This window comes from Brassica napus, chromosome A4 (assembly GCF_020379485.1).
Source record: "Brassica napus cultivar Da-Ae chromosome A4, Da-Ae, whole genome shotgun sequence".
Classification (NCBI taxonomy): Eukaryota; Viridiplantae; Streptophyta; class Magnoliopsida; order Brassicales; family Brassicaceae; genus Brassica; species Brassica napus.
The window spans coordinates 9990207-10015257 of record NC_063437.1 but is presented as its reverse complement, the minus strand read 5'-3'; the positions used below and the strand labels follow the sequence as shown (position 1 = coordinate 10015257).

The 25051-nt window shown below is 36.4% G+C and overlaps 3 protein-coding genes across 3 annotated transcripts; 2 read left to right on the top strand and 1 right to left on the bottom strand.

Moving 5' to 3' along the window:
* The first annotated feature begins 254 nt into the window (after positions 1-254).
* On the top strand, positions 255-1592 carry LOC106446130 (peroxidase 63). The gene has a single exon (XM_013887813.3). The coding sequence runs from the start codon at positions 446-448 to the stop codon at positions 1409-1411; it is 966 nt and encodes a 321-aa protein (XP_013743267.2). The 5' UTR covers positions 255-445; the 3' UTR covers positions 1412-1592.
* An 11605-nt stretch (positions 1593-13197) lies between these two features.
* LOC106373132 lies at positions 13198-16490 on the top strand. Its single transcript, XM_048778126.1, has 5 exons — positions 13198-13482; positions 13627-13854; positions 13908-14381; positions 14449-15409; positions 15457-16490. Exons 1-5 carry the CDS (start codon positions 13198-13200, stop codon positions 16488-16490), a joined length of 2982 nt encoding a protein of 993 aa, XP_048634083.1.
* Positions 16491-22554: 6064 nt separating this feature from the next.
* On the bottom strand, positions 22555-25022 carry LOC125607926 (putative F-box protein At3g22650). Its single transcript, XM_048777454.1, has 2 exons — positions 24637-25022; positions 22555-24322 (listed from the first exon to the last, which is right to left on the bottom strand). Exons 1-2 carry the CDS (start codon positions 24934-24936, stop codon positions 22829-22831), a joined length of 1794 nt encoding a protein of 597 aa, XP_048633411.1. The 5' UTR covers positions 24937-25022; the 3' UTR covers positions 22555-22828.
* Between the last annotated feature and the right edge of the window lie 29 nt (positions 25023-25051).

Here is a 25051-nt window from a genome sequence, read left to right as displayed (position 1 = left end):
CCCTATTCTTGTAATTGACACTGACCGCGATAAATACACCAAGTACATCTGGGATTAGATGGGATAGGACCATCTAAGCACATGCGCGTTATAAGATGGGTAGTTCACAACAGAATCTCTTAGCTATCATCACATTCCCCTTGTTCTGTCTAATTTTTCTTTTAAAAAGGTTCTTCTAAAAATTTCTTACTATTTTTTCTGCTTTACTAAACCGACTCAATTATTAAGATAACCGATCAATGATTACGAAACACACACAGTAAACGGGTCAATGACTCGTAATGATAAAATAACCGGATCCTCCACCTCTATACCAAAGCTTTTACACTCTCCCGTGATTGGTGGTGGACTGTACAGAAGCGCGTGATCTTCACTCTCTCTCCTACTTCTTCCTTTTCCATTAAATCTTACTCTACTGAAGCTAAGTTCTCTATCTCCTTCAACAATGGCGAAACTCATCATCCTCCTCTTCTTTATCAACTTATCCTTACTATCTTCAGCCGCCGAATCTCGCCTCACCACCGACTTCTACTCCAAATCATGCCCTAGATTCCTCGACATTGTCCGCGACACCATCACCAACAAACAGATCACCACCCCAACAACCGCCGCCGCCGCACTCCGCCTCTTCTTCCACGACTGCTTCCCCAACGGCTGCGACGCCTCCGTCCTCGTCTCCTCCACCGCTTTCGCCACCGCGGAACGCGACTCCTCGATCAACCTCTCTCTCCCCGGAGACGGCTTCGACGTCGTGATCCGCGCCAAAACCGCGCTCGAGCTCGCCTGTCCCAACACCGTCTCTTGCTCCGATATCCTCGCCGTCGCCGTCCGCGATCTCCTCGTCACCGTCGGCGGACCTTACTACGAGATCTCCCTCGGCCGCCGCGACTCTCGCGTCTCGAGATCGTCTCTCCTCCTCGCTGATAGCCTCCCTCTTCCTTCTTCCCCGATCTCGAAGCTCGTCGATCAGTTCACCTCCAGAGGATTCTCCGTTCAGGAAATGGTGGCGTTGAGCGGGGCCCACACCATCGGATTCTCGCATTGCAAAGAGTTCACCAACCGGGTCGCCCGGGTTAACGATACCGGGTATAACCCGAGATTCGCTGACGCTCTGAGGAAAGCTTGTTCGAATTACCGAAATGACCCTACGATCTCTGTCTTCAACGACGTGATGACTCCGAACAAGTTCGACAACGTGTACTTCCAGAACATTCCGAAAGGTCTCGGGTTGCTAGAGTCGGATCATGGGTTGTATTCCGATCCGAGAACCCGGCCTTTCGTCGAGCTATACGCGAGAGACCAAGCTCGGTTCTTTAAAGACTTCGCTGGAGCCATGCAGAAGCTGAGCGTCTACGGCGTTTTGACCGGACGGCGAGGAGAGATCCGGCGAAGATGTGATGCAATCAACTAAGAAGTTCTCACTCTGAACTTAGAGATTCTTGATTGTTTGTTTTTTAATTTAGTGATTCTTGATTGTTTTTTAATTTAAACTAGATTTTGACTTGCGCTTGAAAACGCGGGTTTGTTTTAAAATTAAATATCTTTTTTTTTAAAAATAAATTTTTATATAAAATAATCTATATGTTTGAACACATTTATGATTGAACTGCGAATCGAATTGTACTAAACTGAAAAACCGAAAATAAACGGAATTTCATAGATAACCGAGCATATCATATATCTTCGAAACCGGAAAATTAAAATCAAACTGAGAATCAAATGGATACTTGGATTTTTAAATAAAAATTATATGCTTACCATTATTATTTATATTTAATTTTTAAATATAAAATTATTCTTATATCCGATCTGGATCCGTAGTTGAACCAACAAATTTAGTTGTCGTATATAATATGGGCTAATTTGTATTCTTCATATAACATTCTATCATAGGTTCTACTAGCTGATATTTTTTCATAAAATTCAAATTTAAGAGAAACCTATTAATTAAGATATATTTTTTTCTTAATAATTCTGTTATATATTTGATGTAAAAACCTGTAGAGGACAAAAAGATGTAATAACCCATAAAATTTGTATTCGTGAAAATATCAAATATCACTTATTTTACTATATAATTAAATGTTATATTTTTACCTATCTAATATTTTGTATCTAAGCATCTATCGTATGATTAGTATCCAAACTGAAAATTTTATTTTATATATTCCAATTAGTTATCAATCATTTACATATTTACTTTTTAATGTTATGTTTTGTAAAATTGATGTATTGTAAAATCTGTTAATTTTTCTTATATGGTTTGTATTTACTGAAATTCAATTTTATAGTTTAAAAATTACTGTGTCAAATTATTTAACTGTATTAATTATTTTAATGATTTAATTCTGATTATTATATATATATATATATCATATTTTTTATTTTCAGTTATCGATATTAAAATTTGAATTAACAGTAATTTACAATACATTATATTTGACAATATTTTGCTGAGAAATATACTCTTATCCAAAAGCTCGGGTCGAAATATTTGTTATCAATTTGTTAAGTTGTAGATTTTAAGACATTAATAGATTGTTTATTAAGATCTTTATTTATATTTTGGAATATTTATGAAATATTTATAAGGTTAGTGTTTTCCAACTGAACCTTTTGATTTCAAAAATTTTAAACAATAATATACATTTTATAGGTAAAAATGAGATAAAAAGTATACTGTAATTTAAGGTCAGCATTTTTTCTTATATAAAATGTCGAAGAAAAGCTTTAAAATGAAAAAAACTGACTATTAGATCTGTAAAAAGCATCCATGCATACATTATGGTGGGGGATTTTCAAAAATATGAAGAAATATTGGTTGACGTTCACCGATAAGTGGAACACATATATGCCAAGAAAATAAAAAAAACTATAACCCATATATAATTATAGGGATCCCATAATTATATTATAAGGTCAACACATCTGGTGCGGTTTAACATATAACGAAATATATATCATTTTAGAGGGTCAATGTTCTACGACATGTAAACTCAACAAAGCAACATCATATATAATTTTAATAATGGTTGGGTTAGTATTTACATAATAAGTCTAATAAATGTCTTTTTACTGGGTAAGTATTTACGTAATAAGTTTAATTAATTTTCTACTAAAAACGGTTCCGAAGAATATAACCGTGTGGGTCCCGTATTTGAGGTTTGAATCGTATAATTATAGAGAAAATGATTAAGGTAGATATTAAATAATAAATTTTAAACTTCTAGTAAATAGGTCCAACAACCTTCTATAAGTAAATTTTTTAGGATTCCTTTCATTTTAATAGTATTGATTTTGTTGAGATTGTTAGAAGATAAGTTTGAGATTTGGGGGGAGATTTTATTGTTAATGGTGCTTCTTATTAGTGTTTTAGTGATGTGTCTATAATGTCTAGTTTCTTATTGATGTGTTTGTTAATTCTTGTTCATCAAGCCTTGTTTCTTGTTCATCAATAACTTCAACATAAGCAACTTGCTCTTCTACGTGACGTTTACCTGAAAGCTAGCTTAGTGTTGTTGATGTTGTTCAATCAAACTTTCAGACTGAATCCTTCAGCTCAGAGACATAAGCACTTCTTTACATGTGCGTCCGCCACTGGGCAGGACCGGCTCTAAATCCGCATAAAACAAAAGTGGCATGGAAATGAGAAAGGTGGTTTGGGTCTGAGATCTTGAAGACGTGAACAAAGTTTGTTGTTTGAAATTGATATGGCAAATTCTCTCTACGAAGGATTTACTTTGGGTTAATTGGATTAAGAAGCATCTTATCAGGAAAGAGCCTTTTTGTTCAACATCAAAAATTATTTCTTTAGGATCTTGGACGTGGAAGAAACTACTAAAGTATAGAGAAATAGCGAAACCACTTCATGCAATTGAGGTTGGCAATGGGAATGAAACAATGTTCTGGTATGACTCATAAAGCCTGATGAGGTGATTGATTGACTTGTTGGGACCTCATGGTATCTTGATCTTGGGGTAGATTAGCTACACGATGGGAGAGGTGTTGGCTAGTCAAAGAAGGAGAAGGCACAGGAAAACCGTACTACAAACTTTGGACACGGTAATACAAGAGAAATGAGATAGTGTAGTCATTGACTTGGAGTTATGGAGTATATTCGAGAACCAAACCATAAGGTGCATAGGCATAAGCGTGTTTGGTTCTCGCAGGCTGCTCCAAAATATTCCCTTAAATGATTGTTCTTGTAATCATCAGTCCCTTTTTCCTTTTGCCATCATGGAGTAGCAATCTCCTATATATTATTTGAGAAGCATTGTAACTGTGATGAATCGAATCTCCTAACGAACTCCACAGATCGCAAGTTCTAGCTCTCTGTTTTGCTTCCACTAGATCGCTAACTCTCACAACTCTCTCTCTCTCTCGTTTGATAGAATAAGAACTCTAAAGAAACGTAAAGAAGGACACAGAGAATTTGGTAACCCAGTTCGGGATCCAATGTGGATCCTTTACATCTGGGGCTTGACGGCACAAGCAAAGGTTTCACTAATCACTCCAAGAGTCTTTACAAAGAAGATGATCAAGAGATGATACAAGTACAGCACACTCAAGAAACGATCTTCTTCCTCTCTCTGATTCTGTAACAACCTTTCTCTCAGCTCAAATCAGCTGACTCTCGATAGATTGACTTCTCCTTTCTCCTTCTATATATAAAGAAGACCGGTACACTTGAATCATAAGCCGATTCCAATAACCATCCCGGTTATCACCTTCTTATAACCTTGTACCAAGATGCTAATTGAACCAGCTCCGGTTTAGCTCTTCTTATTGTTGAATGTCACCAAAACCATAACAATCTCCACCTTGACATCAACAATATAAGTCAATCCTCATTTGCCGCCAAGCATAGCCATGTCTCTAGCTTCTGACTACCCCGAGCTCTGCTAACGCCTGCTCGAACTTCATACTTGGAATCACCTTAGTTAACATATCAGCCGGGTTCTTCGATGTGTGCACCTTCTGTATCTCCACCTCTCCGGCTTCAATCATTTCTCGCACAAAACTCATCTTCAAGGCTACATGTTTTGAGACTGCAACATGTTTTGTTCTGTCATGAAACACATTGTTCTTTGCCAAACATATCGCACTCTGAGAATCGCAACCTATACTGACCTCTGACTGATCATACCCCAACTCTTCTGTCAACCCTCTCAGCCACAAGCCTTCTTTAATTGCTTCCACCAGTGAAATGTACTCAGCCTCTGTTGTTGACAAAGCTACTACATGTTGTAGACCTGATTTCCAACTTACGGTATTTCCTCCTACCATGAACACATATCCAGTTGTTGATCGTCTTCGAACTAAATCTCCTCCAAAGTCTGAATCAGAGTAGCCCTTCACTCTGAATTTATCTGTATTTTTCTTGAATACTAACCCAACATCCTGTGCTCCCACCAAATACCTCAAGATCCACTGTACAGCTTGCCAGTGTTCTCTACTTGGATTGCTCATAAACCTACTGACAAGACCCACACCAAACGCCAGATCAGGTCTCGTACTAACCATAGCATACATGATGCTCCCCACAGCATTAGCATATGGGAATTCATTATCAGAACTTGCTGAACCTTGTTCTCCTTCTTCCAGAGCCACCAATTTAAACTGAGCTCCTATAGGCGTAGACACACTCTTCGCTTCTTCCATTCTGAAAACTTGAAGAATCTTCTTGATGTATCTTGATTGAGATAACTTCAGAACTCCACCTGCTCTGTCCCTCTCAATATCCATGCCCAGTATTCTCTTTGCAGGTCCAAGATCCTTCATGTCGAACTCCTGACATAGCATCTCTTTGACCTTCTTAATATTCGTCATATCCTTAGCTATCAGCAGCATATCATCTACATACAGAAGTAGATATATGTACTCATTCTCCTTCAGTTTCTTCAAATAGACGCATAAGTCATATTCACTCTTTGAGAAACCATTCTTGATCATAACCTGATCAAAACATTTGTTCCATTGTCGTGGCGCCTGCTTCAAACCGTAGAGAGACTTCACTAATTTGCAGACCTTATCTTCCTGACCTTTAACTACATACCCCTCTGGCTGATCCATATATATATCTTCATCTATAGTGCCGTGTAGAAACGCTGTCTTAACGTCTAACTGTTCCAACTCCAGGTCTTTATCCACCACGATTGATAGCAGCAATCGTATTGAAACATGTTTGACTACTGGAGAAAAAATCTCCTGATAGTCCACACCTTCATGCTGTGAGTATCCTTTTGCGACTAACCTCGACTTGTGCCTTGGTTTCTCAACTCCCGGTATGCCTGGTTTTAGTTTATAAATCCACCTGCATCCAATAGCCTTCTTACCTTCCGGTAAATCACTTAGAAACCAAGTCTTATTCTTCTTAAGAGAGTCCATCTCTTCATCCATTCATGCGTTCCATTTCTTCCAATCTTTACTCCTCATTGCTTCCTCAAAACTTGTAGGTTCTGTTGCTTCAACGACTTCAGCAACAGATAGAGCAAAAGCAACCTCTGAATCTTCAGTGAACCTTGCAGGCTTCACAATCTCACGTCTTATTCGATCTCTAGCAAGTTGGTAATTGCTAAGATCTTCGGTTTCATCAGTTGATTCTTCAATCATGGATTCGGACTCTGGCTCTGCAACTCCACCTTCAGAGTTACTCCTTGATATAGTACCTGACACTTCCCCTATTTCAACTGATCCTTCCACACTGATCTGACTAACTGATCCCATCTGTTTCTGTTCTGCATTCTGATCCTTGACGATGTCACGATACAACTTGTCTTCCCTGAATACTGCATTTCGACTGATGATGCATTTCTTCTCCTCAGGAATCCAGATCTTGTACCCTTTTACCCCACTAGGATAACCAACAAACACGCCTCTCAAAGCTCTCGGTTTGAGCTTCCCTTGATCAATATGAACGTATGCCACTGCACCGAACCTTCTCAGATGATTGTAACCAGGTGTTTTTCCAAGCCAAAGTTCTTCTGGAATGTTGCAATCATTCGCTGCTGACGGAGTACGGTTGATGACATAAACTGAGGTAGCTACTGCCTCTGCCCAAAACTTCTCTTCGAGTCCTGATTCGTTGAGTAAGCACCTCACCTTCTCCATGATCGTTCTGTTCATACGTTCTGCGACTCCATTTTGTTGTGGAGTATACGCGCAGGTCCTGTGTCTCTCAATGCCATGCTGCTTACAAAAGTTATCAAACGCAACATTGCAAAATTCTAATCCATTATCAGTCCTAAGGCATTTTACTTTCTTGTTCACCTGATTCTCAACTAACCCTTTCCATTCTCTAAACTTACTAAAAGCCTCATCCTTAGTAGTTAAGAAATAAACCCAGACTTTCCTAGTATAGTCATCTATGATAGAAAGAAAATATTGCTTCCTAGACAGAGATAAGTGAACATTAGGAGAACCCCATAGGTCAGCATGAACATACCTTAGAACCGCATCAGAATTATGCTTACCGACGTTGAAACTTAACCTTTTGTTCTTACCCATGACGCAGCTCTCGCAGAACTCTAAGTCACTGATCCTTCGTTTATCCAGAATCCCTTTCTCTGCCAGCACTTTTAGATTTCTGATGCTGGTATGAGCTAGCCTGCTGTGCCACAGTGCTGTGTCGTCTTTTGATATAGCTGAATACGCTGAAGGCTCCAACGTATCTCCGTCTAACAAGTAGAGACTACCACACAGAGTTCCTTGGAGAGCAAGCTTCCCGTTCTTGTAGAAGCTCGTCTTTCCTTCTCCACCTTCTTGTCTAAACCCCTGCATATCAAGTGAGCTAACAGAGATTAAGTTCCTTTTAAGATTAGGAACATACCTGACCTTTGTGAGATTCTTTACAGTGCCTCCTTTTGCATTTATCCTGATAGACCCAATTCCTTGCACAGAGACTGATCTATCATCTGCAAGAAGGACTTGACCACCAGCCACTTCCGAGAACTCAACAAACCATTCTCTCCTGGAAGTCATGTGATACGAGCACCCTGAGTCAATGACCCATCTATCTCTTGAATCCTGGTCAGTAACAGCGAGTGCATCCACTTCTTGTAGTTTGTCTACCATCACCGCTGCTTCTCCATCTTCCTCATTATCCATCTTCCTCTTCCTGGCAAAACAGTCCTTTTTGATATGTCCCTCTTTCTTGCAGTACCAGCAAGTGACCTTTGTCTTAGATCTTGACCGAGACTTATTGTTGAAGCCTCTGCCTCTTGAGCTGTCTCTTCTTTCTGGTCTACCTCGAGTGACATAAGCCTCTCCAGACCTTTGTGAAAGACTGGAATCTTTCACTTCCTTCAGCTCAATCTCTTTGGACTTCGCAGCATTTGTGACATCCTCGATTGTCAACGTCTCTCTTCCGTATTTCAATGTCTCCTTCAGTTGATTGTACTGAGACGGTAGGGAACTCAGCAGCAAGATCGCCTGAACCTCTTCTGAAACAGAAACATTTACACTGCTTAACCCGGAAACTAACTTCAAGAAATCATCTATATTCTCATCTATAGATTTAGATTCAACCATCTTAAATGTATAGAACTTATGCTGTAGATGAATTCTACTAGGAAGAGTTTTAGAATTATACAACCTTTCAAGTGCAGACCAAATTGATGCTGCCGTTGTACAATCCTCAAGTTTCCTCAACACATGATCTCCAAGATTTAGGATAATCATGTTCATCGCCTTCTCAGCTTTCTCCGACTTCTCGATCTCGAGATTCTTGATACGCTCCTTGAAGTCTTCCTCCTCCTCGCCTTTCTTCATCGTCACCTCAGAGCCTGAGGTCGCCGGTGCTTCAGTCAAAGCATCCTTGAGGCCGAGGATCGATAGATGCGCCAGCATGCGCTTCTTCCACATCGAGAAATCCCCTTGACCGTCGAAAACCGCAATCTTGATCTTCGCCATCGAATCCTTCATCGCTGATCGCACTCAACCGTGCTCTGATACCACTTTGTGATGAATCGAATCTCCTAACGAACTCCACAGATCGCAAGTTCTAGCTCTCTGTTTTGCTTCCACTAGATCGCTAACTCTCACAACTCTCTCTCTCTCTCGTTTGATAGAATAAGAACTCTAAAGAAACGTAAAGAAGGACACAGAGAATTTGGTAACCCAGTTCGGGATCCAATGTGGATCCTTTACATCTGGGGCTTGACGGCACAAGCAAAGGTTTCACTAATCACTCCAAGAGTCTTTACAAAGAAGATGATCAAGAGATGATACAAGTACAGCACACTCAAGAAACGATCTTCTTCCTCTCTCTGATTCTGTAACAACCTTTCTCTCAGCTCAAATCAGCTGACTCTCGATAGATTGACTTCTCCTTTCTCCTTCTATATATAAAGAAGACCGGTACACTTGAATCATAAGCCGATTCCAATAACCATCCCGGTTATCACCTTCTTATAACCTTGTACCAAGACGCTAATTGAACCAGCTCCGGTTTAGCTCTTCTTATTGTTGAATGTCACCAAAACCATAACAGTAACATTTTTTTGTAGCCACGTGTCATCGTTAGAATGATTTTTAGAATCCTTAGAAAAATAGGTTGGTCCATTTAAATATATAATAAGCTTTTTATTAAACCACAATAAATACATTATTAATGTGATTCATTATTTCCTTAAATAAGATTACGGAATTGCCTAATGTGGCTAAAGTATATATGATAATTAATGATTTTGATAAAAATAAATGTGAATTATAATTATATTTGTTTAATTTTAAGCTATTAAAATAAATTAAACAATCATAGTAACCAGATAATAAAAATTAAAAAAATTATTTATATATTATATATTGAATTTTTAAAAACGAGTATAAATTACTAAAACTGTTAAAAGTTTCACATTCAAATTTTGTGATCTATGATTTAAAACTTTTGTTATAACATGATACAAATAATTGAAAAATAATATAAGTTGAAAGTCTCATTTAATAAGTATCAAAAATAAAATATATATAAATATATGTATCATTTTAAATTAAACTATATGCCATATAAAAATACATAAATATCATAATTTTGAAATTTACTTTGAACATATTTTTGATAAAAAAATTTTAAAAAATATTGAAAACTTAATTTTTTAAAATATTATAAATTACATGAACCATTATTTCCAGAGTAAAATTTTTGTTATCACTAATTTAGACTTTTTGCTATAACGGATACAAATGATAAAAAAAACATGAGCAAAAAGCATCATCTAATAAATATTAATATTAACATATACCATATATATGTTACTATAATTTAAATTTAATTATATATCATATCAAATAGTTTTTGATTTATTAAATTTATTTATATGTTCGCACCAATTTAATTATATAAGTAGTAGATAATAACTTTTTAATTATTTAATATATATTTATTATTTCATAATATGTTATAAACATATAATATATAAAATAATTTTTATATATAATGTTCATCTCGCGCAAGACACGGATCTTAACCTAGTATTTATTATTAGTGGTATTTTGGCGCTACGCGCCGGTCTTATTCTTATCTGAATTTATAATTCTTTTATGGTCTTAGTAAAAAAAAAATTCAAAAATACAAAAATTAAAATATATTGAAAGAAAATGATATTTTCCCCTGATTTATTTGATTTTGGTTAGCGATCATAGTGTATAATTTTTTTTGAAGTTTTTCTTAGTTGAAAGTGGATTAGCATAGTTGTTATGACTAATTGATTAAATAAAAGTAAATAAAAAGTTGATAGTCGTATGAGAGTTAATTTTGTTGGAATCTTATTATATAAAGCTTGGTTTTTCAAAATTGTTAATTAACATGATCGCGATACATGACAATTTTATATTTAAGATTGTGACATGAGGTCGTTCAAAAAAAAATTGTGACATGTGTTAATCTATCTCATAATTAAAAATATATATACTAAGATATTAACAAAAACAAAATTTATTAAAAATCATATTATATATATTATTTAATAGTATTTTTTATTTTTTAAAATCCTAATCAAAAGATAATTGCAAAAGATTATTTGATAATAATTTTCCTTGTAATATTATGACATGTGTTTAAATATATAATGATTAAAAATGTATATAATAAGATAATTAAATCGAATTTTGAAAAAAACTACTTTTAAAAATTATTTAATAGTAAAAACGATTTTAAAAAAAAATATTTAGTAGTAATTTTTCTAGAAACTTTCCTTTTTCAAAATCCTAAAAATAGATTTGAAAACAATTTATTTTAATATAACTTTTCTTTTCTAAACTTTAATAAAAATATAATTATAAAAGATTATATTGAGATTGGTTCTTCAAAATTGCTAATTAACATGATTGTGACACATGGTAGTTATATATTTAAAAATGTGATATGTTTTAAACTATATCATAATCAAAAATGATGACAAAATTTTTTTTATCATAATCAAAAATATATTTACTACAATAATAAAAACGATTTTCTTAAAAATTAATTAGAAATATTATTTAATATTATTATTATTATTATTATTGTTATTATTATTTTTTATTATAATGTTTTTTTAAATATACTAAAGATAGAGAATTATAAAAGATAAACATTAACTTTTAATAAAAAAATGTTAAACAAAAATGAATTGTAAAATCCCACTAGTACAAAAAATTATTTAATAAAAACATGAAGAAAAGCTAATTTTAAAATAAATAATATTACTTTTTTAAAAGCATAATTGAAAGAAAATTGTAAAAGTACACCTATTATTTTCTATAAGTAAATAACTTTCCATTTTAATAGATAATCTATACTATTAAAGCAGAATATTTCTTATGAATCTGCCCCTAAATTTTTCTATTAATTACAAAACATTCCATTTCTTTTTTCAATTGTTTTTTCAATTGTTTTAACTGTTTTTCGAAAATGAAAAGCCCAACAAATTTGCTACTTACATTTTTCGTTTTAAGCCCATTAAGTCGTTTTAAATCTCATTTACTCAGAGATTTACGGAATCAAATCAAATAAAAAGAAAATCCCCTAATTTGAGGAACACGCCGAAAAATATTTTAATTGTTTGACATGGTAACTGAATTTTTGAAAACTAATATTAAAATATAGAGAGATTCGATTTTTAAAAAAAGATCCCCCAACTTTCTCCTCAAGTTTCTCCTAAAACCTAACACATTGCTTTGAATTCGATCAATATTATAAATAGGCATCACATGTTTCCTATTATTAAATATTTATGTTATTATAATTTAAAATTTATGCATTAATTAAAAATATGTAGAAATGTAATGTCTATTACATTTTTCATATAAGATTTATTTAATAATTTAAAATTATAAATAAATAACCTTACCAAATATATCATCACAATATGATTAAATTTATTGAGTAGGAATTTACCATTTTAAAATCTTTTAACTAATTAATTATTACACAAACAAAAAATTTTATTTTAATAATAATTAAAAAAATAAAGAAGATAATATTATAAAAATTGACTATAGATTAGACAAATATTTATTAATTTAAATGAAATTTTAAAAAGAATCGATTACGCGCTTTGAAAGCGCGGGTCAAAATCTAGTTGTATGTTAAAAAGTTATGACAATAAATAGCTACAAATATTTCATATCTGTATTAAGGTTTAAGCTTCCACATATTATTTATACAAAAAACAATAGTTTTTACATGATACAACTCAACTTTTTATGGGTTCCATGACATTCTACTTGACTTGTGTCTATGGAGATCCAGTGAGAGAGCGAAGGCAGGCAGTCTGGGAGCGACTGTGTGATATTGGTTTGAACAGAGATGATCCATGGATGTTAGTTGGTGATTTTAACGAGCTACTTAGTAATGATGAGAAGCTGGGAGGAGCTGTACGACATGATTCAACCTTTTGGGACTTCCGAAATTTGGTTGAAAATTGTAAAATTCGAGATATGAGAAGTTCAGGGAATCCGCTTTCATGGGCTGGTAAAAGAGAGAATGAATGGGTACAATGCAGGCTTGATCGCTGCTTTGGCAATGATGACTGGTATCAACTCTTCCCTCGATCACATGTGGAGTACATGGCAATGTATGGCTCTGACCACAGACCCTTACGAATAGGGTTTGCTTTGGAAGGTGAAGGCAACAGCAGAGGAAGGTTCTATTTTGACAATCGCATGGTTGCAAAAAAAGGAGTGGAAGATGCTGTGCGCAAGGGTTAGTGTAAGGAGATGTCAGGTAGACATGTTAGCATACTGGAGAGAATCGAGAGTTGCAGGAAAGAACTCGCGAGGTGGAAGAATAGAACCACGAGTAATGCTAAGATCAACATCCAAAGACTGCAAGTTGAACTGGAGACTGAGATTGGTAAAACCCGTCCTAACACAGAGCTCATGAAACACCTTAAGCTTGAATTGGGGAAAGCATATAGAGAAGAGGAAGTGTTCTGGCGTCAAAAATGCAGAGAACATTGGCTAAGAGAAGGTGACCGGAATACTGCCTATTTTCACAATTGTGTTAGAGGTAGAAAAGCTGAAAACAGAATATTGATGCTTCGGGACCTACACGGTACATAACACTTCTCGGAAGGAGCAAAGGGTCACATTGCGACGGAATTCTACCATGATTTATTCATGAGTTCCAACCCCCACGACTTACAGAGCTTATTTACTGGCTTTACTGAACGGGTCTCCCCTGAGATGAATGCTTCGCTGTGTAAGGAGATAACAGCTAATGAGATCCGTAGAGCAGCCTTTGCTATTCGTGGTAACAGCGCACCAGGAGAGGATGGTCTCAAAGGAACTTTCTACCAAAAGTATTGGCATATAGTGGGTGCAGAGCTAGTTGCGGCAGTTCAAGGTTTCTTCAGAGACTCGATTATCCCCCGGGTTGGAACCACACACAGCTGAGCCTCTTACCTAAGATCGTTAACCCTTCACAGATGAGTGATATGAGACCTATCAGCCTCTGCTCAGTTCAGTATAAAATAATTTCGAAGATCCTCTGTGATAGACTGAAAAGCATACTGCCTGACATCATCTCAGACACACAAGGTGCCTTTGTCCAAGGTCGTCTCATATCAGATAATATTGTGATAGCTCATGAACTTGTTCATGGTCTGAGAACTAACTACTCTGTATCAAAGGAGTTTATGGCGATCAAGACTGACATGTCGAAAGCATATGACAGAGTTGAATGGTGCTTCCTTGAGGAACTACTGGAAAGAATGGGTTTTGACAGAATTTGGGTACGTTGGGTCATGGCATGCATCACTACAGTCACATATTCAGTGCTGCTTAATGGTAGATCACATGGTCTTATCAAACCGGAGAGAGGAATAAGACAAGGAGACCCTCTGTCACCGTTTCTTTTTATTCTCTGTGCGCACTGGTCAGCAAACTTAACCAGTCAGAAGGTAGTGGGCGTCTCACAGGAATTGGATTATCATCCTCTGGTCCTCGGGTTATGTGCTTATGTGCAAGGCAAATGAGGTGGAAAGCACTGAAGTTTTGGACTACTTGAAGGCGTATGGAGATGCCTCTGGTCAAAGAATCAATCTTCAAAAGTCTTCTATTATTTTTGGGTCTCAGGTACTGGAAACCACTAAAGCTCAAGTCAAAGATATTCTCGGCATTGGTGAGGAGGGGGGTGAAGGCACCTACCTGGGTTTGCCTGAATGTTTTAAAGGGTCTAAAAGGGATCTCTTAAGCTTCATAAGAGAGAAACTCCAATCTCGCCTCCACGGCTGGTTTGCGAAGACATTATCACTTGGTGGTAAGGAAGTCTTACTCAAATCCATCGCTATGTCCTTACCAGTATACGCAATGTCGATCTTTAAACTTCCTAAAGATGTGTGTACTAAGATCACAAGCGCTATGATAGAGTTCTGGTGGGGTGGTGGTAACGGCAAAAGGAAGATACCATGGATTGCTTGGAAGAAGTTATGCAAGCAGAAGAAGGATGGGGGTCTGGGTTTCCACGACATCACCAAATTCAACCAGTCTCGTCTCGGGAAGCAAGCGTGGAGAATCATGACTAATCCTAACTCACTGGTGGCTAGAGTGCTGAAGAGCAAGTACTTTGAAAACGGTGACTTTCAACACAGTACGCTTGGCTCTAGACCCTCTTATGCTTGGAGAAGCATTCTCCATGGCAGAGAATTACTGAGTAAAGGCTTGGTTCGTGACATTGGGAATGGTGAGAACTCTAACGTGTGGGGTGTTAACTGGATCATTGATCCTGCTCCAAGACCTCCCAATTACAGACAAGACAGCATCATTAACTTGACCCTGAAGATATCAGATCTCCTCATTCCTAACACTTCATCATGGGATAGTGGACGAGTTCGACAAGCCTTCACTGAACACGATGCTGAAATCATTCTACGGTTGAAACCAAACCGCAGCAAGGAAGATGGCTTTAAATGGGGCTTCACTAGAGATGGTTGTTACTCATCTAGAAGTGGTTACAATTTCTCGATTCCCTTCCAGATGAGAATGATCCACATCAAGCTCCCCTACCACCATTGGAGAAACACCTCTGGAGCTCGCTGTGGAAGATCAAAGCACCTGGAAAACTGAAGCTTTTTTTGTGGAAAGCTCTATCAGGCGCTCTAGCGGTTATGGACAGACTACGCAGTAGGGGAATTCAGGTTGACCCTATGTGCAAGGTTTGTAACAATGGTACGGAGACGATTTGTCACCTCCTATTCACTTGTCCAATGGCCAGAGACGTTTGGGAAAGAGCCTCAATTGTTCTTCCTCCTGGAGGTTTTTCTCAAAACTCTGCTTTTCTCAACCTTTATCATCTATTGAAGCAAATGCAGAAAAAGCCAAAAGATATGAATGTCCAGGCCTTTCCCTGGATCATTTGGTATCTATGGAAGTCAAGGAACGGGTTGATCTTCGAAAGGAGGCATTACTCCTCTGTCTCAGTTTTATTGAAAGCGAAAGAAGAAGCTAACGTGTGGTTTGAGCTCAATGTGCCTGGAAATGAAGGTAACCAATCCTTTTTGACGACGTTAGAGACCTCTCCCTCTTGGACGAGACCTCCGTCGGGTTATCTCAAATGCAATATAGGAGTGTCATGGGTTAATAATCAGGATATGTGTGGAGTTGGTTGGATCTTGCGTGATGATAAAGGCACTACTCTTCTTCATAGCAGGCGAGCCTTCTCGAATGTGGAATCAAAAAAGTCAGCTGAGCTTATGGCCATGCAGTGGGCTGTCTCTGATATGGTGTACACTCGCCAACAGAAGATTATTTTTGAATTTTCATGCGTACTGGCAAGACAGGCTCTCACAGCTCCTAATGAGTTTGTGGAGTGGAGATACCTAAGAACGGATATTCATCTTCGTCTTAGGGATTTACAAGACTGGAGTTTCCAATACTGTGATCATCCGGAAAATTCTATAGCTCAGGAAATCGCTGTAAGTGTAACTTCTAGTCGTCGGTTCCAGTCATACATTTCTCTGGGTGGACCAACATGGCTGTTGCAGAGGATTGAAAGTGAAGCTGCCACCTGATGGATGGATGTCATTGCTCTCTAATTATCTTCTTTCTTTGTGGTGTCTTCTGACATCGGATGATGCGTTATCGTGTTGTTTGGGCGTTTAAATTGCCTGTGTTGCTTTTCGTTTTTTGGTTTTTCCGGGACCGTTAAGGTCAATACTCTGATGTCCGTTGGTTATTATTTGAAATGAATTCAACAGTGTTAAAAAAAAAAAACCTAACTAAACTAATGTCTAAAAGCAAAGGCAATTAGAAACAAGATTTGCTGCCTGCGAAGCAACATTTAATCCTCTTTCTCATAAGGGCAATTTTGTCAAACCAACTCTTTGGATACACTAAAAAGTGTGCCACATGTGGAATGTGTCTCCCTATGTAAAAGAAAGACAAAATGTGTCTTAATATGTAATCAACTCTATGTTCTTTTATTATTTGACGTTTTGAGATCTTTTTTGTTTTAAAGGTTTTCTATTTTTAATGTAAAATTTATGACCATTTGTATGATGTATGATGTAGTTTGAAATATATATATATATATATATATATATATATATATATATATATATATATATTTTAATGAAATAACATTAATTTTTAATTTAAATAATCAAAAATAAATGTCTTAGACTTGTCATTGTCGTTGTCAAAAAAAAAAGACTTGTCATTGTTAGAGATGTCAAACAGGTTTACCCATCCCGTTCCGTCCCGTACTGCGGCAGGTTAGTCATCGAGCGGGTTACAGCGGGGCTGTCTCGCGTGGGCTGCGGTCTTCAAAATGCCGGCCCAAACCCGTACCACATAATAAATAAGCTTTTGCGGACCGTCCCGCGGGACGCCTCCTTATCAAACCGCCTACTACATTTTCTTTCATAAATGTTCAAGTAGAAAAGTTGTTTAAGAGTGTTGAAGAGAGCTCATTAAAATTCACTAAAGCCTTATCAAAATCAATACCACAAAGTTCTGTTTGTACTTGGGTTCTTTAGTTAAAAGCTTTCTTTTGTTATCAGCATAAGTTTTTGTTGAGTTTGAATCTGATTGAATTGTTGTCTTTGTAATAATTTGGCTCAAGTGTTGTATGTCTTCATCAAACTATCTTTTTTTTTAATTATTTGGATTGAAAAAAAATTCGTGAATCACTTTGTCAAATTATACAAGTGACGTGATGTACAACTAACTTTTCTCCTAAACAACACCATTGTAACCAAAATTTAATTTAAGAAAAACACCACTTCACAATACTGAAAACAAAACCAATCAACTTAAACAAGAAATATCACATTGTAATAAATCAATTCATATTTGTGTGTAATAAAAAGAGAAAACCAAATCAAAACATCACCAGAGCTCGAATAGTCATCGCTGGAGCTGGAGTTAATCATGCATCATCGCCGGAACTCCTTATGTTTTATGGGAGAAAAGTCACAAGAATTGTTTTTTATTGCTCTCTTTTTTGTTTTTTCAGGTAAAATAAGAAATAAAAAAATACAGGTCCATGTAATCACGCATGACCCGTTTCAGCCCATCCCGCAAAAGACCCAGTCCCGCAAAACTAATTTTATATTTATAATGTTTATGTTTTAGATTCATTTATATTTTAATTATGTATCATATTTACTAATATTACCTTTAAATTTATACATTAAAAATATATTAACCTAATTATTGAACCAAATTTGACCCGATCGAACCATATCGAACCGTGATCCAAAAATTATCCGGTTCAACTTCCAATTCGGTTTAAAAAACACTGGAATAAAGTCAATCAAGCCTCAAGGTCGTAAAAAAAACAAATAAAGGAATTGTTTTAGTATGTTCATAGTACATACACACACCCGCTCTTCTAAAACAAAGCCAAAAATTCATCCCGAATTGGTAACCAAAAAACGCATGCAGTTTTCTTCTAACTTTATTTCTATTCTCTACACTTGCACATACATCCTCCTATACACTTCACCAATAAAATTACAAAGAAACAGATTCATCTAACAAGTTCTCTGGCTATGTGGCATCCACTTAGGAATGTCAAACAGGTTGATCCGTCCCGTTTCGTCCCGTACCGCAGTGGGCTCATCTTCGAGCGGGTCAGGTCCGCGCGGGCTGTGGTCCTTAAAATGGCTGACCAAATCTGTACCACAAAATATGTAGGCTTTTGTGGATCGGCCCGCGGGACATGTAGGCTTTTGCGGATCGGCCCGCGGGACATTGCGGATATGGCTCCTGGACGCTTCAAGATATGATTCATGACACATCAGTAAGTGAGTCTAGTCGAGGATTGAACTGGATAAGGCAATACACTTGTTAGTTGAAGATTTTAGTTGGATCAAAACACTAGTTTAGTTATTTTTGTTACTCTCCAAACATATTAAAAATAAACAATGCTTTAGTTAATGAATCCAAATATTATAACTCATAAGTTCATAACAAATGCTTTAGTTTTATAAATCCAAAATTAAATAAAACCAAACACCAAATCAAAGACTAATCCCAAAAGTAAATAAAAAGAAAACACCAAATCACACTTCTTGTTCTTCAACTTTATCACCAACAAGCGACAAAAAGATGGAAATTTCTCTTTTTCACCATCAACTTCATCTTCTGCAAATAAGAATAATAGAAGTTAGTTAAATATATATTGAAACCTAAAACTCCAAAATGTATGATAATGTTAACAAATACATATAGGCAAAACCATGAAGAACCCATGGCGGGAACTAGATTGGAAAGTGAGTTTTCAACTTCTTATGATGGCTCGAAGAATCTCCACCGGTGCAGATCGAAGGCGCTTGGGAGACCGGAAGCATCCTCGACCCTGAAACCACCATCATCGGAGCTCCATAACGTTGAATCGCCTTCCTTCTCTCTCTCTCTCTCTCTCTCTCTCTCTCTCTCTCTCTCTCTCTCTCTCTCTCTCTCTCTCTCTCTCTCTCAATATGGTGAAAGCAGAAATGGGGGCTTAGAGTTGCGGGTCTTCAAAATTTTGCAGGTTAACTTGTAGCCCATCCCGCTTTCAACCCGTCCCACTAAGCCGGCAATTTTGCGGGCTTACCAAATAGTGGTTCAATCTCGCTCTGCAGCAAGTCTTTACGAGTCAGGCCCGCAGTAAAGGTCCTTGATTGCCATCCCTACATCCACTCGACCAAATGTAAATGATATATAACACTGTCAATATACATTAACCTCAGTTTACACATCAAAGAGTATATTCCCAATATTTATTTCATTCCTTTTATTGTTACCATATTTAATTTCAAATTTTATATAACACTGTCAATATACATTAACGTGAATTTACACATCAAATAATATATTCCCAATATTTATTTCATTCCGTTTATTGTTACCATATTTAATGCAAAATTTTAATCAATCTTTTTGACAGAGAAATTTTATCATGTGAAATTAATACGAATATACATATTACGTGATGTTGGATTCATCATTAATTGGTAATCCATTAATGAGATAAATATGGATATATTTTTGACTTGAGGTTTGTGAGAACTAAATATTGATAAATAACTTATAGTAATTTTTTAAACGGTGTAACTAAGAAACCACCAAAAAATTGTATTGTGATGAAAGCCGTACAATTTAACCAATAATAATTATAACAAATATTAAAAGAATCCAATAAAAATATAACTCAAAATAATTGAATAAAAAAGCGATAAAAAGTACATTGATAATCAATACAATTAAAAGAAAATGAATCCAAAAAATCAACTTATGCAAAGTTGTTGGACCCTTTCATTAACTAATAGTAATATTTTGATCTTACATTAAATTTCTACTAATAATATGCTACCTTATATTTCTCTAAAAATAATTTAGTCAATACTTAACAAATTAAATGGTATAACTATATTTGTTTCATCTAATCAATACAATTAAAACAAGATCTTTTTTAGATTTGCCCTAATTCTACTTGGAAATTGTTTTTTGTGTCGTTATGATTTTGACTAACAATTAAAAATTCATTAAATATAAAATGGGTAATGCAAATTAAACACTATCTATATATGCTGACCGTCATTTGTTGATTTATTCCTAAATATTTGCATCATTATATACTTTTGGACACTAAACAAATAACAACAATTTCAATTGGTACTAAAATTTTAAATTTTAAATTTTTGTTGTCGACTTAAAGCCTTGAGCCTTAATTATGCATTCCGATTAATATTTTCCCCACATATTCAATTTATTATTGGTTACTAACCATAACAACACTTTTTTTTTTGTCAACAAACGGCTGATCTATTACTCAAACTTGAAGTGGCCTGGGAAATAGAACAACCAACATACAACAAGTCACGATAAAACGATCTAGCAGTCCTAGCTAGAGAATCAGAGGCCTTGTTCCGTGTCCTAGGGACATAAGAGATCTTAAAAATCAGGGAAGCAAATCTGCAGCGTCATTAATTTCTCCAGTTCCGTTGAGAAGTTTGGCCAGTCATGAGGATTCCTAAGCATCGTAATCATCTCTTTGCAATCAGTCCCAAAGCTCTGACACGGCGAATGTTGAAGCATACACTCCATTGCCCACCGCAGTGCTTCCAACTCTGAATGCAACGCAGACTCCACTCTACTAAAGTTCCATTAACCATAACAACACCTTATAATCAAAATCTTGTGTATCATTATAAGGTGACTAAGATATAAATTTAGGATAAGAAAAATTCAATTTCATTATAGTTGACAATCCATATCTTTATTAAATTTCACTAAAGAAAACGCAAGTTCTCTACTTTACAATATCAATACTAACTAAATACTCATATTATTTTTAAAATCTATTTTATATTAGATTATACCAAAAGAACAACTCACACACTTAAGATATGTATTTATAGTATTATACAAACAAAATAATTTTTAGGCATTTAAACTAAAATGTTAAAACGGCCACCAAATTTAGGATGCTACATAAATAATATAGACCAATCCATATTATATACGGCCACCAAATCTACCGGTTCCACCGCGGGTCCAAACTGGATAGAAAACATTACTTATATCTTAAATAAAACATTGCTACTATCGATTCCAAATATATTTGATCTAGTCGGTTATTTATGGAATTTAGTTCAATTCTAGTTGTTTTTTTTTCGTTTTGATTCGCGGTTTTGAATAAATGTATTTAAATTTATATATTATTTTATATAAGTATTTATTTAATTTCAAAAATAAACCCGCGCTTTTTTAAGCGCGGATCAAAATCTAGTACTCTTTAAATCTCAAGTTTTGGTTTCCACGTTTTAGATTCTTGATCCCAAACAAAATTACTTATGGCCCACTTCATCATGTAGCTTGTTCTCCATCGATACCAAAAACTTTAATTTATCTTGATCATCAAGGAGATTGACAAAATGTTCTTCTCTCATATGAATATTGTGATATTCATACAAGTTGTTCACTTCGGTCTTTGAAAAATCATTTTATTCACTTCGGTCTTTGAAAAATCATTTTTTATTTTGGATCCCTGAAACATATTTCAAAGCATAATACGATTTTGAAGATACAATTAAAGTAGACTATAAAAAAATGTTAACGCCACGTATATGAAGATATAGGAATTCTGATGTTTTATGCTCTGAAGATGTTTCATTATGCCATGTGCCTAACTCCTTTAAAAAATAAAATGATTATTTGGCTAAAAAAATTTGATGCAGTGTTGAAACGTGTTGAAAAGTGTTGAAACTGATTGAAACGTGAACTTACCGTATCTCATAGTCAAACCATAACGAAAATGTAATACCTTCTCATGAATTGGCCATGTGTATTGTGATAACTTCATAGAACATGTTGCAAGAAACACCTTGGCAATTTTTAACTATTTAGTCTATGTGAACAGATTTTTTTGTTCGTGAGACAGGATGTAATCACGAGTGAAATATATTAGGGTTAGAAAGTTTTGGTTTGGCATGTCATATTTTAAAGATGTCATATCATCTTTCTTTTGTGAGAGTCTTTGTAAAGATGACACCTAATTAAGCAAATTTGAAAAAATCATTTGGTACTGAATAACTAAGAAACTGACAAAGATTTATCAATATATTCCAACACCATTTTTATCCGAGGAAAATAATACTATAAATTGCCAATTCGTAACAACTTGCCAAATGACTAAAAGTGGAACCCACTCACATTGGTCTTAGTTTCTCAATGTATACCCTGATCCAATCTATACACGAGCAAGAAAAAACAGAAGAAGAAAAAAGATCCAAGACACCAAAAAGACACAAGCTCGACCTTTCCGAGAGTCTCTCACGTGTAAACCAAAACAAAAGCTCTGTTTTTAGAAGGCAAGGGAGTGATCCGGTAGAGCATAGTCACAGCGAGCGCTGCAGACTTCTCAGTTAGGCGACACTAGACTTGGCGTGTAGAGGTACCCACACACTTGATGCTCAAAGAAAATAGTATTTGCAACGTTGGCACGCTCTTGGATCCCATGCCTCCCGATTCTGTATAACCTCATCTGAGGACTTCCCTCATCTTGCTCATCATCATTTTCCTCGCTCTGCTCTCTAGTACGTTCCCTACACAACACAAATAGAGTGTTGTTCCTGTCCAGGATATGAACAGGGTAGGCCATGTCATAATAAGGACGGATGCAAGGTAAATCTAGGTTGGTGACTGTAAACGCATGACTCCACGTGACAGTTTCCTCGGCCAGTGGGTTCGTAACCCAAACATCAATAGCTCTCGTGTTCTGGCCTTGATGTACAAGCGACAAGCGGTTGTGACTGTAGACAGATAGCGCATTTGTGTGTACTGGATCATAGTCAAGGGGAAGTGTGCATACCGAAGTAAAAGTCTCCTCCGAGAAATTGAAAGATTGAATGAAAGTCGGCACCGGAACACCTTTAATTCGCGCGAGCCAATACATCTTGCCATTAACTGATAACCCCGGATGTAAGCTAGCAACTTTCCAGTCAAGAGGTGACGCATCCACATAGCTCCACGACTCGGTTTCAGTTTCAAACACCTGTACTTCGTCTTCACATTCGTCTTCCCAGTCTGCATCGTAGATTCTTACAATCTTGTAAGATCCTCGTTTACAATACCCTATGCCATAACAGTCGTTGCTTGTGAGGACTCCCATTGGTCGAATCCAATACACGATCCTCAAGAGCGGATTCCAAAGGGTTAGCCTGAAGCTGTTACGGTTTTGAAAGAGGAACAAACCATCACAGTGTACCGCAGTAGATATGAAAGCAGCAGGTTTAAGGTAGTCAGGCATTGCACTAGACATGTCAGAGGTGGCCACGGGATCAATGATATGCAAGACGTTGTCAAATCGAAGAAACCTTTCTTGAGACAAGTCGACGTGTCTATAGATGTACTTCGTCTCAAAGGTTTTGCAGTAGAAGACTTTGCATGTTGTTCTGAAACGTAGAAGAGACTCGATTGGTGCCCGAGCAAAGATTTCTTCTACCATTTCCAAAGGTAGCTGTGGGAGATGCTCCACTGCAACAGGCTCCACTGCGAGATGCTCCTCTGCAACAGGCTCCACAGCGAGATGCTCCTCTGCAACAGGCTCCACTGCAAGATGCTCTTCCGTGGCCATATTCTCAACCCCCATGCTGTGTGAAGACATCAGTGCAGCTTCTATCTGAGAGGTAGATGAGGATATCCGCTTAAGCAATGACTTAAAACCCTTTTTGAACCCGTCTGTGACTATTTCATCACATAGTTCTGGCAGCTCATATTTGTTGGCACACATCTGCGTAATCAAGTCCTTGACCAACTCTTTCGTTATCCACAAATGGTGAGTGAGTACATCATTGATTTTCGGACAATTAGCTTCACGATTCAGCCACTCTGCTACATATATTTCATCAAATGTCTGCAAAACAGAAAGGGGCGAATTAATGATGTTGCAATATCAGCACACAACACTAGAAATCTGTGTTCTTGAGTCCTTAACTTGTTAAAAAAAAAACTGATCTTTCATTGTATTTATATAACACAAAAATGCATTCATCTTGTATACGGAAACCTCCATCTTTTTCTATCTAATCTATTCCTGCTGTATATAAGCACACAACCATGGAAACTTTTGGCAAGGGCAAACCATAACTCTAGAAAGATTAACATAATCTAGCAAGAACAATTTGCAAAAATACAAGATTTACTAAAGAAAAAGGGGAAGTTTTATACCTGCCCAGAAGCTCTGGCTACCGGTTCGCTCATGATCGGAACTTCCAATTTTGGAGATGTCGAAGAGGAAGAGATATCAGAATCAGTCATCTCCCATTCAACTTCCCTCAGAAGATGAAGGAGTCTAATAGCATCACCAATTGATTCCACGAATCTATGGTTTCTGTCAGCATCACAGCAAACTTCGATCTCTCTTCCGTAAGCCAAAATCTCAGCCAATTTGTTGTTTAAATCCCGCTTCAGATCCTCGCCGGTGGGTGTCGGTGAGTCCGACGTCGATTCCGACGTCGATTTCTCCATATCCGCCGGAAAATTCTCGCCAAAAACCCAAACCTGAAAGAACCCTAGAAAGTCGTGAATGTGATTTGCGAAAACTGAAGAGGGAGGGAGGGGGGGAACAGCTTCGTAACTTGAA

Coding starts and splice junctions, on each gene's coding strand:
- LOC106373132 (XM_048778126.1), top strand. CDS start 13,198: ATGTCAGGTAGACATGTTAGCATACTGGAGAGAATCGAGAGTTGCAGG. Junction 13,483..13,626: donor CTGCCTATTTTCACAATTGT/GTTAGAGGTAGA, acceptor CACGACTTACAG/AGCTTATTTACTGGCTTTAC. Junction 13,855..13,907: donor GAGACTCGATTATCCCCCGG/GTTGGAACCACA, acceptor AACCCTTCACAG/ATGAGTGATATGAGACCTAT.
- LOC106446130 (XM_013887813.3), top strand. CDS start 446: ATGGCGAAACTCATCATCCTCCTCTTCTTTATCAACTTATCCTTACTA.
- LOC125607926 (XM_048777454.1), bottom strand. CDS start 24,936: ATGGAGAAATCGACGTCGGAATCGACGTCGGACTCACCGACACCCACC. Junction 24,323..24,636: donor TAGCCAGAGCTTCTGGGCAG/GTATAAAACTTC, acceptor TCTGTTTTGCAG/ACATTTGATGAAATATATGT.